General features: G+C 44.8%; 1 protein-coding gene and 1 long non-coding RNA gene across 14 annotated transcripts in view; one reads left to right on the top strand and one right to left on the bottom strand.

The window, feature by feature from the left end:
* Positions 1 to 13840, top strand: part of LOC146043073 (uncharacterized) — a 187806-nt gene that overhangs the window by 22333 nt on the left and 151633 nt on the right. The gene's annotated exons all lie outside the window — the stretch shown is intronic.
* CASZ1 (castor zinc finger 1) overlaps positions 3910 to 13840 on the bottom strand; it is a 233053-nt gene continuing 223122 nt past the window's right edge. For 8 of the 9 annotated variants that reach the window (XM_083163469.1, XM_083163473.1, XM_083163470.1 and 5 more), the window contains 5 exons: positions 13079 to 13250; positions 11303 to 11451; positions 11004 to 11226; positions 10482 to 10766; positions 3910 to 7710 (listed from right to left, as the gene is read on the bottom strand). In XM_083163469.1, the coding sequence (XP_083019595.1) occupies positions 6599 to 7710; positions 10482 to 10766; positions 11004 to 11226; positions 11303 to 11451; positions 13079 to 13250 (1941 nt within the window). In that variant the 3' untranslated portion in view covers positions 3910 to 6598. The remainder of the gene's footprint in view (positions 7711 to 10481; positions 10767 to 11003; positions 11227 to 11302; positions 11452 to 13078; positions 13251 to 13840) is intronic. The other variant, XM_083163474.1, reaches the window with a different exon arrangement.

Here is a 13840-nt window from a genome sequence, read left to right as displayed (position 1 = left end):
CATGATTCTGGTAGCTCCGGATTGGCCGAGACATATTTGGTATGCAGACCTTGACCTCTCCATAGGCTCTAATCTTTCTCTATGATCTGTGTCTGCACCCGGTCCTCTCTCGACTAGCTTTGATGGGGTGGCTCTTAAGACATCCCTGTTGAGAGCCAAGTGGTTCTCATCCAGGGTATTTCGCACTATGTTGAATGCCCGTAAACCTTCCTCTGCCAGATCATATTATCAGATTTGGAGGGCTGGCTTTACTTGGTGTTCAGCTAGGAGCTATAATCCGATGGTGTTTAAGCTTACCTGCCTCCTTTCTTTTCTGCAGGCAGGTTTAGATGCAGAATTGAGTCTTTCCTCTCTGAAGGTACAGGTATCGGCACTCTCTTCTCCTCTTTCAAAGGATACAGGCATTCATGTCTGACATTCAAAACTTTTTACAAGGTATCCTTCACATACAACCCCTATTCATTCTTCTGGTAGCTCCCTGGGACTTGTCTTTGGTCCCGTGGGTTCTTCAATCTCTGCCTTTTGAATCATTGACCTCTGGATTTTCCATGGCTAAAATGGAAGATCCTTTTTTTTCCCCGCTATTGCATCATCCCTGAGGGCATGTGACTTGGGGCATTTTCGTGTTGTGCTCTTTTTTTGATTTTTCATTCTGATCGCAGATCATCTTCTGTAAGTGGTCTCTTGTTTACATATCAACCAGGAGATTGTAGTTCCGGCCTTTCAGGATCTTCACTCTTCTCCCGGTGAGGCCTCTTTGGACATGGTACGGGCCTTCAGGATTTATGTAGATCACTCACAGGAGTTTCACAAATCTGATGTCCATTTTTTACTATATTGCTTTCAATAGTTGGCAAGAGTTGAAACAGATGCTGGCCCCATGGCTCCGTTTGACCATTCGCCATGCTTATGTGGCCTCTGATTTTCAGGTGCTGACTGTGGTGTGCGCACATTCCACCAGATCGGTTAGTGCTTCTTGAGCAGCCCATGGCGGTACGACTGCTGGCCAAACTCTGTAAGGCAGAATTGTGGTCGTTTGTCAACGCCTTTCTTTGATTTTATTCTTTTTAATCTTTTGCTTCTGAGGACTAAGTCTTCCGGGGAAGGGTTCTTCGTCGATATCCATAGTGGACACAGGGATCCCTCCCTGATGCACCTGGACCTAGCATAACTGGCTGCCCGAGGTGGAGTTGGAGTACAGGGGGAGGAGCCTGGGATGCCCAGAGTCAAAAGTTTAACTGTCAAGTGCCCAGTACTATAGTCTGCCCTATACCCAAAGTCAAGCCCTGTGGTTCCTTTGGATCTCGAATAAAAATATTTAACAAGGTAGGAACATACATATTGTTTTAAAGCCCTATGAAAGCTTAATGTTGATCGCAGCTAGCGACTGTGAATTGGTGGTGCGATCACATAAATAGGATAGCCCAATGATAACGTAAAGGGGTATGTGCCCGCTTGCTATGACACATTACTGTACTACTAGTGTAACAATGATCCGACTATCGTGATGCCAGGGATCAAGTGTTCTGGAGTTCCGATACTTTTTGATGACGTGGTACATTCAGTAACGTGACTGGAACTACCCTTGGGGAATATATATTTTATTGTTTGGGATTGGAATCCTTGGGGCTCGTGATGTAATGGATCATGTGATGATGGATCTTATTGGAAAAGGTAATTTTCATATTTTTGCTGTGACAAGGTAATATAATTTGGGACACAGTGGGACTGCCTGAGCATTAATGGATTATTACTTTGATGGACAGTTTGTGTTAATTTGCATGTGACACAGGCGTATTGCACCCTGACTCCTTAGATTGGGGGTTATTGGAACATAAAAACAGGCTCCTGATGAAGCTGGCAGCTTATATACCAGAGAAACGCGTTGGTATAATGTGTGATGTCTTGGCTACGTGGATGTGGATAATCTCTACAGCAGGACAGCTACCAATGGCTTATTCAGAGACTGCTGGGGACTACCCCAATCTAGTAACCATTGTTGCTAAAAACTGCCCTCTGCCAGACAGGTTTACAGAGAGTAGCTTGAGTTACTATGAAGAATTTACGAAAACTGATTTGAAACCGTTTTTTATGGACTTTTAATAAATATATTGGGAGATATTTGAATTGTGGATTCTTGTGCAGACCATTACGGGTCACAGAGTGGTGACCATCACATGGGTGCCAGTCCTTCTATGCTGTATGTATGTTGTTTCTGATCCAATAAGGGATTTAGAGGACTGAGGGAAACCTACATATTTATTACTTTTTCTCAGTAGGGTGAAATTTAGATATTGTCAGTGATACAGTGTGTGTGTGTGTGTGTGTGTGTGCGTGTATGTATATGTGTGTGTGTATATATATATATATATATATATATAAAAATGTATAATTACTAGAGGGCACAGTAAGTAACCACCCAAGTTCACTACTCCACTATTGCGCCCTCTAGTAATTCTACATTTGTCTTCTTCCCTACCTGTCATGAAAAGGAGGGTTCTCTAGAGGTTCAGCCATTCCTCTCCCCATTACACCCACAGCGCAATAAGAGACCATTATATATACCCCAGCACTGGCTTAGTTTGGAGGTTAGGCTGTGTGAGGTGGAGGGTTAGTATTAGACTGGGGGGGGGGGGGGGGGGGAGGAGGAATCAAGGGTTAGCATGCAAAGACAGGGTTGGGTTATGGGCCAGGAAGGCAAAAGTTATGGTTAGGGTGTGGGAGGTGGAGGGTTGATGTTAGGTTGCAGGAGGGTTAGGCTATAAGAAGGGGAGGTTAGGGTTAAGCTGTGGGATTGGAGGAAAGGTTTTGTTTAAGTTGCAGGAGGGGAGGAAGGGTTACCCTGTGGGAGGTAGAGGGTTACGCTACAGGAGGGGTGGAATGGTTGAGTGAGGAAGAATAAGTGTTAGGCTGTAATAGGGGTGGAAGGGTTGGGGTTAGGCTGTAATAGGGGTGGAAGGGTTGAGGTTAGGCTACAGGAGGTGGAGGATGAGGCTACAGGAGGGGAGGAAGAATAAGTGTAACGCTGTGAAAGGGTTGGGGTTAGGCTGCATGAGGGGAGGAAGAATTAGTGTTAGGCTGTAATAGGGGTGGAAGGGTTGAGGTTAGGCTACAGGAGGTGGAGGATGAGGCTACAGGAGGGGAGGAAGAATAAGTGTAACGCTGTGAAAGGGTTGGGGTTAGGCTGCAGGAGGTGGAGGATGAGGCTACAGGAGGTGGGGTTACGCTGCTGGAGGGGAGGAAGAATTAGTGTTAGGCTGTAATAGGGGTGGAAGGGTTGGGGTTAGGCTACAGGAGGTGGAGGAAGAATAAGTGTAACGCTGTGAAAGGGTTGGGGTTAGGCTGGAGGGGAGGAAGGGTTAGGCTGTGAGGGTTGGAGGGTTAGTGTTAGGCTATCGGAGGAGAGGAAGTGGGTTTTCACAAGGGTTACAGTACTTTGGTTGGGATTAAGACAGTTGGAATGCCATTGTTGGTAGTTTGGCGGTCGGGATCCCGTGCCCTTCCATTTAAAGCCTGAAAATAAAACCAAATATTTATTTTCACCTTATTTTCCTAGAATTATATGAACAAATCCTTGTGGCTAGGGAGCAGGAGTGCCTCACAATGCTGAGACCGAAACTTCTCCTTTCTGTGACCTACTACACATTCTGCTCAGGAGATGCGGCGGGATGTTGGTAGTGGAAAGTCAGAGCATAGGTATTCATACAATGCAATCATCCTTCTACCTGCACGTGTACATAGGGAAGATCAATGAGACCATCAAACAGCTCCTTAGTAAGAACATAACCCTAATGTACAGAAATGTTCCATTCGCTCCAGGGAACTGCAGTCAGCCCCTTACCAATGGTGTACGCCCAAAACTAAGGAAGGACAGACACACAAAGAGCTCTCATTTTTTTTCCAGTTTTTATTGAGTGAAAATGTCAAACCTTGCATCAGTCATGCAAAAAAAAAAATATATATATATATATAATAAAATAAAAAAAAAAATAAATAAATAAGCACATATATTAAATTTCTAACAGCACTAAATTCAAGTGGAAAAATTCAGTTCTTATAGCGGGGAAATCCAATTCAAGTATTTAGAAGAACTCATTTTTTTACCTGGCTTCATAATAATTTTAAAAGTATATATTTGTATGTAATACATATATACATTATTTATATGTGTGTGTATGTGTGAATATATATATATATATATATATATATATATATAAACATACACCATTATATACAGATGTACACGGGCATGTACCTATATCAATATACGGACACAGTATTCAGATATAGATAGTAAACTGTAATTAGCCAGGTTGACCTTCGTTTTGTTTCCACAGAAAATGTTACAAAATAAAAAAAAGAAATGACACATTAAATTTCGCAGATGAGTTGGAGATGGCTTATGTCCTACTGTGCAATATCAAGTCAGGATTGGGAAATCCTCCAACCTGATCCATTCTTCATATCTGTTTTTTTATTTTTTATTTATTTAAATTTTTTTTTTTGCTTAATTGGATATGATTATTTTGTTTTCCATTAGGGTGCTATACAGTGTATGGTTAGAGATTGTAGTGTCTTCAGTAGCTGCTGTTCGGATAGAACCTTCCCATCCCTGATACTTTTGTAGGTCCAATTACTGCTTACATGCGAAGAAGGAAACATTTTGCTTTTTAGATACACAAATAAAATAAATAAATCAGCCTGAAAGGAAGGATCTTGGGGACTTCTGTGGTGGTGTTGTACATACAGACAAAGTAGAAAACATCGCTAGATTTTCCTGTGTTCATACCATGAGTCTCTGGCGTCTGTGACGCTGCACTCTATTATCCTAACAATATATTATTGGTCACCTCAGCTGCCAGGAAGGTGTGAAAGGCATTTATTTCCCAGACTCATTTCACAAACAAGATAAAAAAAGAGCACACATTAAACTGATCGAGGGAGAAACCCACAAAATTAAATATATAACTAAAAACGTAGATTAACGATTTGAAGATTACAATCCTCCATTTTATTCTGAACATTACGTTATTTTGTTTTCTATAAAATTCAAGTTAAAAGTCGGAATCACGCATTTCAGTGCTAAAGTGAAGTCAAACTTCAGGACTTCAAGAAATCAGAAGCTAAAAAAAACAAAAGAGAGGGGTTAGCGCTTAGACTGGGGCTGAGCTCGGAGCCCGCTGATGCCCTGGCACCTGCACAGCCCCATTCTGCAAGATTATTTTCAGGGTGTTTTTTTTTTTGTTTGTTTTTTTTTTTGTTCTTTATATAGTCTTTACAGAAAAAATACTGTACATTTTTTTTCCTTAAATCAGAATTCATTTTTGCTCTGACACCATTCATTGCAAACACTTGGGGTCTTCCTCCCCAGCTCGTCGGTCCCTTTATAAGGGTAAATAAATAGACTGTTTCTAGAAGTCAGTGGGGTGGGTGAGACGCGTGGTCTGCACCTGTTGGTGGGGAGGGAGGGAAGCCGGCCTGTATTTGCTTTGAATGCCACGTACGGCAGTTTCATGAGCAAATTAACACTCAAGCACCTCAGGCCTTGGGCAGAAAACTTGGCTGAGAGATAAAAGGGGCTGATTCATCCCCCATCTAGTGACCAATACTACTGAGAGCAGAGGATCAGGGACTTACTTCTCTTACGCAGGACAGAACATTTACAATCCATCTGAACGTGCCCTAATAAAGGAGTTCTTCGTGAAATAGTTTTCTACCTGAGAGGACATCCTGTGCTATACTTGTTGGTGCGACCCCCTAACCGTTATTGTAATTACGATAGCATTGGTTTCTAATGCACAGTCACCTGCTTTAGTCATAGAGGTCACTAAACTGGGCTCAGACAGTGCAAAAGAGCTGTGGCCTCACTGGCCCCTGAGCAATAACTGTTTCCTATATGGAGCATTCTCCAGAAGGTGCTACAGGAAGTCCACCTCTAGCGACCCCCCCCCACCCCCCACCTAACCTTTCCAGCATTTCCTATAGGGCAGAAGGCATCCCCATAGAGGTGTGAGGTTGTCTGGGCTGCTTACATCATTACACCAGAACATTGCCAAAATAAATAAACCAGAGCAGTTGGTGCAGAGGAAAAGCTTTCTATATAAATATTTATAAAATAAAACAATAGCTTCCCGGGAACAACCCAGAGAGAAACTGGAAGAACAGGAGGGAGCCTCATTGCAGGGCGCCCGATAATGCTAGTCAATAAATACCCACAAACCCAGCCAGTCTGACCTCCTCTCTTGCCATCCCCACTTTGTGTGGTGGAAGAGGAGGAGTAACACGTACCCCACCGATGAAAGGGCCAATAGAAGGACTTCATGTCACAAGGAGTCAGAAACACAATGTTCTTTGTCCTGCTGCTCTCAAGCACCAGTATGAATAAATTATAATGGAGGACGACCGCAAACACAAAAGCCCCCTCGAGTTCTACCTACTGATGACTTGATTGAGTCCATCGTTGCAGAAAACATTTAGCTGCTTTATTTTTTTTTAAAGGTTCCTATTCCTTCACTTGTTCTTTTGTGTTTTTTTTTGGGTGGAGGGAGCAGGGCCCTCAAAGGGGTGGCGTATAAAACATTCAAAGTTTTAAGTGTACTTAAGGGGATGAGTGGAGGTTGAGTGGAGTTTGGGAGGTATCACAGTGGTTTGTAGAATCCCCAGCACTTTCCTTGTTTCCTTTCCTAGGTAAACATTCACGCTCAGGCAAAGAATCCTCCGAATCGGTGTTCAGATCCTCCTCTTCTTCCTCATCTTCATTCATTTCTTCATCCTCCTCCTCTTCATCCTCCTCATCTTCATCATCATCATCATCCTCATCATCCTGAGACAAGTCATCATCAGGGTCGGCTGGCTGAGTGTTTTCCCTGGGATCAGGGTCAGCCCTATCCTGTGGCTTCTTGCTCAGGTCCAGAGAATCATTCAGGCCCACTCCAGCAGCGTTTTGAAGAAAAAGGAGAGCGTTGTGAGTGTCTGTGCTCAAATTCAGGGAGCTGTCCAAGTTCACTGGTGTATTATGGAGTTCATACTGCGTGGACCCCTCTGGCCCAGGAGAAACAGATGGTAGCTCCCCTCTCTCCTGCTTTTCATGCTTACGTTTGTGTGAGTCCATTTGTGACATTCCCACTACAGTGTGCTTGCAGCCTGGGTAAGTGCAATGGAAATGCGAGCACTTCAGTTTGTACTTGCATTCGGGCACTTCACAATCAGCACTTGAGCTAAACTGACAGAATCCGGCGGCACTGATTACGTCTTGCTTTCCGTGGTGCTTTCGGTGAGCAGTCACTTTAGTGCTGTCAGTGCAGCGGAAACCACAGCGCAGGCAATGAAAGTGTGTGCTATTGCCGGAAAACTGGCAGTCAGGAAAGTTGCAGCTAAGGGACGACTTGAAGCGCTTAAAGTCATCAAGAACGAGATTGTCCACTCTGTCATGGTGCTGGGCATGCTTATACATATGGGTTCTCCCACAGAACTTGTAGCCACAGTTCTCTCGAGTACAGTGGTAATGAGTGACTTTCAGGGAGAACTGACATGTCGAGTCCTTACAGTCTTCATACAGGTCGTACCGTCTGAATCCTTCCAACATCATCCCTTCGTCCAGCATTTTGCGTGAAGAAGCGGTCTTACGCCGTTTACCAAAAGGTGACATATCCTCAATGATCCAGAATCGCTTTTTGGCTCCTGAAGCTGTTGGCATAGTGATGGTGTTTCCTGCAGTGATAGAGTCTGGCATGAGAGATTGTCTTTGCATGGATACTGTACATTCTATATGCAGGGGTATTGTACATTCTACAGTATGCATGGATACGCTACATTCTATATGCATGTATACTGTACATTCTATATGCATGGATACTGTACATTCTATATGCAGGGGTACTGTACATTCTATAATATGCATCCCATTCTATATGCAGGGATACTGTACATTCTACAATATGCATGGATACTGTACATTCTATATGCATGGATACTGTACATTCTGTATGCAGAGATACTGTACATTCTGTATGCAGAGATACTGTACATTCTACAATATGCATGGATACTGTGCATTCTGTATGCATGGGTGCTGTACACTCTATAATATGCATCCCATTCTATGTGCATGGATACTGTACATTCTATAATATGCATCCCATTCTATATGCATGGATACTGTACATTCTATAATATGCATCCCATTCTATATGTATGGATACTGTACATTCTATATGCATGGGTACTGTACATTCTATAATATGCATCCCATTCTATATGCATGGATACTGTACATTCTATAATATGCATCGCATGGGTACTGTACATTCTATATTATGCATCCCATTCTATATGCATGGGTACTGTACATTCTGTATGCAGGGATACTGTATATTCTATATACATGAATACTGTACATTCTGTATGCAGGATACTGTACATTCTGTATGCATGGATACTGTACATTCTATAATATGCATCCCATTCTATATGAATGGATACTGTACATTCTATATGCATGGATACTGTACATTCTATAATATGCATCCCATTCTATATGCATGGATACTGTACATTCTGTATGCATGGATACTACATATTCTATACATGGATACTGAACATTCTATATAAATGGATAATGTATATTATCTATAAATGGATACTGTATATTTTATATATGGATAAATGGTACTGGGCTATCTATATGTATGGATACTACAAATTCTATATGCATGGACACTAAATATTTTAGTGTTTCCTCTAGCATCCCAGGAGGGCAGGGTGCTGGAGGAAAAGGGGCACTTTGCATGCGGCGTGGCGGACCTGTCTGCCGCTGTCACTAATGTGGGCGGGCCTGTCCGCCGACGGCACTAATGTGGGTGGGACTGTCCGCCGACCTTACTAATGTGGGCGGGCCTGTCCGCCGACGTCACTAATGTGGGCGGGCCTGTCCGCCGACATCACTAATGTGGGCGGGCCTGTCCGCCGACATCACTAATGTGGGCGGGCCTGTCCGCCGACATCACTAATGTGGGTGGGACTGTCCGCCGACGTCACTAATGTGGGCGGGACTGTCCGCCGACGTCACTAATGTGGGCGGGACTGTCCGCCAACGTCACTAATGTGGGTGGGCCTGTCCGGCGACGTCACTAATGTGGGCGGGCCTGTCCGCCGACATCACTAATGTGGACGGGCTCACCTAGCAACTTCACTCATGTGGCCGGGCGGGCCCACCCACCAATGTCACAAGTGTGCGCAGGCCCCTCCGCCGGCGCCACAGACATGGTCAGGCCCGCCCACCAAAGTCTGCCTTGGTGGTGTACAGAAGCCCGCAGCGGGGACCGATGGGCTAGGTTGTTTTAGCAGGGTGCTGCAAAATAAGCAGGAGGGGGGGGGCATTTTGCTCTTTATAAATCGGCCAGGGTGCGGCGTCCCGCTAAAACAGCCTAGCGTGAACACTGTATTTTATATCCATGGATACAGTACGTTCTATACATCTTCTGTACAAGTAGAAGGTGTCTTATTAGAATACTACAGTAAATAGTAAATGATAGCAGCTTATGTATAACGACTACAGGACTCTGACATGTTCTATCCGCCCCTTGCCTCAGTGTTGTGGGGCTTCTCAGGGTACTGTGAGAGTAGATATCTGAGGGGCTGTCACTGCTGATTTACTACCTTACGCCAATGCGAGAAGCTGTTGTACTAATGCAGGGGTTCTTGTATAAACAAATGTAAATCTGCGCAACCCATTGGCCTTGGGCGGCGTTGGTAGCCATTATTATCTGCAGCAGTCCATGCTACGGGTATGTGCAATCCCATTGTCACTGGCCAGTTCCCACCCCAAAATGCCCTATTTCACAGAAAGACAGTTCCAGCCAAGTTACGTCCAGCTCGGAATTGGACGGGCATGCGCAAACATGCTTAAATTTGCTTCTGCGCTGTATGCAAAACTCGCTGCTTGCCTCCAGGCTAACAGATCCGTGTTGTTCCAATCTTCCGCAAGTGATCCCCTGTGTTACGTAACCTTTAGATGGAGTTTTCTTCACCCCAATATTTATTATGTTCTACAAATGGTGCTTTGAATTAAATGAACCCAATGTTTCTGGTACTGCCCCACTGGCACATTGCTGCCAGTCTGCGCTTCTCCACTGGTTCCATAGCCAGACCCGAGTCCGTGGTACCCAAACGCTAGGGAGATTGCAGCTCACAACACACATGGTTAAAAACCATGTATGCTGATGCGTGTGATGGTCATTAAAGTGCAGGCTAGATGAATAGCTAAGAAAGTGTCAGATGCACCACATGTACCAGGCCTAGCAGTGACTTCCAGCCTCCTTCAGTGTGTGTTACTGATGGCGGGGGCAGGTTCTAAGCACTGTCATAATAGCTAACAGCCATAAAGGAAAGGTGAGACTGTGGGGTATGCGTAGAACATTGGTAATACGGTGCATGATCCTAGATGTAGGACAATGTGTGGCATGTAAGAAGCTGAAAGGTACCTGCTGCATCTTGTACTAGTGGGACATCACTTTTGACTGGAGCTGGAGTGGCTATTACTGGTGTGAAAGTTGGAGCGCTGCTTGTTGGCACGACAATGCCCCTGCTGACCCCCAGGCTGGCAGTGATCAGGGAGTATGAGACACAGGATGGAGAGAGCAGGTACGGGAGGGAAGAGAGGGGAGGCCTGATCAGGGCAGGAGGAAAGGAAGTAGCGTGAGGCATAGCCGCCACTGGTGGTGCATTGTGGGTGAGTGCGTCGTCAGAAGCAGAAGGAACCAGGCAGCCTGGAGAGTGTGGAGAGAAGCAGGAAAACACAACAGAAAAGGGGAGAAAAAAAAGAAACAGAACAAAATGAAACCAAATGAGAAGCTGAAGAGAGAAAATAATGAGATGAAATGATACATTAACAGGACAGGTTGTCAGAGATCTGGGCCTAGATCTAGACACACTGATCAGACAGGAAGTGTGGCCGTGCTAATGTTCGCCAGTTACCTATCCTAAGTCTGCCCGTAACTAATTACCTGCATCGGCACTCTCATTGCCCACCGGAGTGCTGGAGCAGCTGCGATCAAGGTTGGAGGACTCTGAGGACATCCCTCCAGGGCTGCCCATTCCAGTGTAGTCCATGCACTCATCTGTCTCGGTGTCCATCATGTTTTGGGATGTGGCGTGGAAGGATGAAGGGTTGTCTGTAGAGGATGGGCTGGGGGCTGTGCTGCTGCTTATGGAAGTGTGAGACCCCACCTGAAAAACAGCAGCTGGTTAGAAAGGAGTTCTCCCCACGTCTGTCTAATACCTGTGTCATTGGCTTATGATTTACCTGGCCCGGTACCCGATCAAAGTTCTTTCCCAGCATCCTTCTCATGTGCTTGCGGGCATGTGATGTCATCTGGTGTTTGAGGAGGAAGGAGAACTGACAGCCGTCCCGAATGCAGTGAAAATGACTGTTCACCTGGTTGTATTTGCAGCCTGGAAGTGAAATAAGAAGGGGAGAAAATGCTCAGTGTTTCTCTGGGTAACAGATGTTACTGAGGAGTCTGGGATTGCAGAGTCAGGAGCGCCCTGTGCCCGTGTGAATGGATATAATCGGGTTATATGTGATTCTGGTCGGGAGATCGCCTACCCTAAATATCTTAGTACACATCTCTATGTGTGTATGCCCCAAATCTTATGGGTGAGCTTTGCTGAAGTACAAGATTGAAAAGTGCTTTCAGTACGTCCTGTGGCTGGGTCCGTTATGCTCCAGTCACACCATATCCTGTTGGTGTTCCCCAGGATAGGGATAGTAGACCAGGTGTGTACCTTCATTAAATGGTATCACCCTGATACCAAATGTTACATGGGGCTTAATTATCCCTTCACCTTAATAAGATAAATAGTGCTGATGAGCAGGGTCTGGCATGTATCATATGTGAGAGAGCGGACTGGGGCCTGGGACTGTTAGTCAGGGCTCCTCTTATAAGACACTGGGGCAGATGTATTAAGCCTTATCAAGAGATAAATGCAAGGGTGATAAAGAGAGATAAACGTCCAGCCAATCAGCTGCTAACTGCCATGTTACAGGCTGTGTTTGAAAAAAGTCAGTAAGGAGCTGATTGGCTGGACGTTTATCTCTCCTTATCACCCTTGTATGAAGCCTTAACAAGAGATAAATGCATCTGCCCCCTTACTACAAGATGGATTTTTCTTGATTTTATCACATGAACGTAAATTTAAATTCTAAACCTGACTTCCTGGGAAATAATGGGTTTTGTGGAATAATAAGGGGATAAACCAATTGTCCACAACGTCTTGGCGCTATGAGTAAGTGTGTGAGTGACGGGAAGTGAATTGTGGTGCCCACTAAGCGAGCAGCCTTTCTAGGTGGGAGTACTTTATTTCCTGCAGGTTGGTATCAGGAGTTTTGCTATTCCTCATCTGAGGTACTCCTTGCGGCATATGAGCTCCGCAGACTGAGGCTCCATGTTATTTGGTTGCTTTGTAGTGTTTTTCCCTGGCCTGCCCTCCCGCTCAGCATCTCACAGATAAAATAAGTTCTTTCTTGCAGTTTTTTGTCCGTTGCTTCTGTAGCAACCAGAACAAACAGGTGGAGGATACGGCAGGTGAGGACTTGCAGTCTCCATGACAGCGTTACCTGGCTTTGTTACCTGGCCCGGCACCTGTAACTCCAAATGGTGAACAAATAAGAGCCGTCTCCTGACATCTGTAAGAGGACACGAGACTGGCTCACGTATGTTGATACTGATCACCGTGGTTACTGCAAGCCTCTATTAACCTGGGACATGAATTCTTTATGAGTTAACAGGGTGAGGCCCTTCTGTTTTGTTTGCAAACGTTTCAGTTATAGAAGAAATCCCGAGGAGGGGACACTCGCTGATCTATGACTAATATCTCAGCCTTTTTTGTTATTAGCTGCAATATCCAACAGCTACAGATCTACGGCTTTATTACGCAGCTATACAGCATTGCTATTATTGCACTGGGGACAGTGGTATAATTCAGAACTGCACCATGGCCACTGCCTGCACCACTACTGTAATAATTCTATCTCTGTCCACAGCAGGGGTAACCACTAGCAACGAGAGCTTGTACATACCCACTCGTCCACATTCTTCTCTCTTAGTGAAGTACTTGAAGCCATTGGCTGCTCGCCGTTCAGCCTTCTCATGCTTCTTCACGTGCCACGGGAGCTTAGTGGTGATATTCGTGACAAAGTAACAGCTGGGCCGCAGACAGTGGTAGTGTCCACGCATCCGAAACTCACAGTGCTGGAGAGAGAGCAAAATGGGACATTATCCAAATTGGAACACGGTTCTGACCATCTCTGGATGTTCTCGGCTTATTTTTTGATTATTTGATTGACAGATGTGGTCTGGCATATATTATTATTAATATTATTATTGTTTATTTTTATGGCTATCAAGGGTTCTGCAACACCTATCGTCTTAAGAGAACGACGACTATACACTTGTATACGTACAAGGCAATGTAGGAGGGGATCTGGTCATTTGGTCTACAGCATTATGGTCGACAGTCATTAATTCAACACCATTAGGTCGACATGGGAAAAGGTCAACATGGGAAAAGGTCATAAGTTCGACAGGTTGTTAGTTCGACATTGTCTAGGTCGACATGGAGTTTTTCACTGTTTTTTGAGCCGACATGTGCCGACAGGCGGTATTTCATGCCCTACCATCCGCTAGGGCGTGGTGGGAGATTTAAATAGTGTGCCGAGCGTAGCGAGCGATGCGGTGCACTTTAAACTGTGTCCATGTCAACTGTGTTGACATTCAGGTTAAAAAAAACAGTGAAAAACCCCATGTCAACCTTTTGACTGTCGACCTAGACCTTTTCCCAT

Source organism: Crinia signifera, chromosome 19, assembly GCF_055691185.1.
Source record: "Crinia signifera chromosome 19, ASM5569118v1, whole genome shotgun sequence".
Lineage (NCBI taxonomy): Eukaryota > Metazoa > Chordata > Amphibia > Anura > Myobatrachidae > Crinia > Crinia signifera.
The sequence above is the reverse complement of the archived record's forward strand: the minus strand, read 5'-3'. Positions and strand labels throughout refer to the sequence as shown.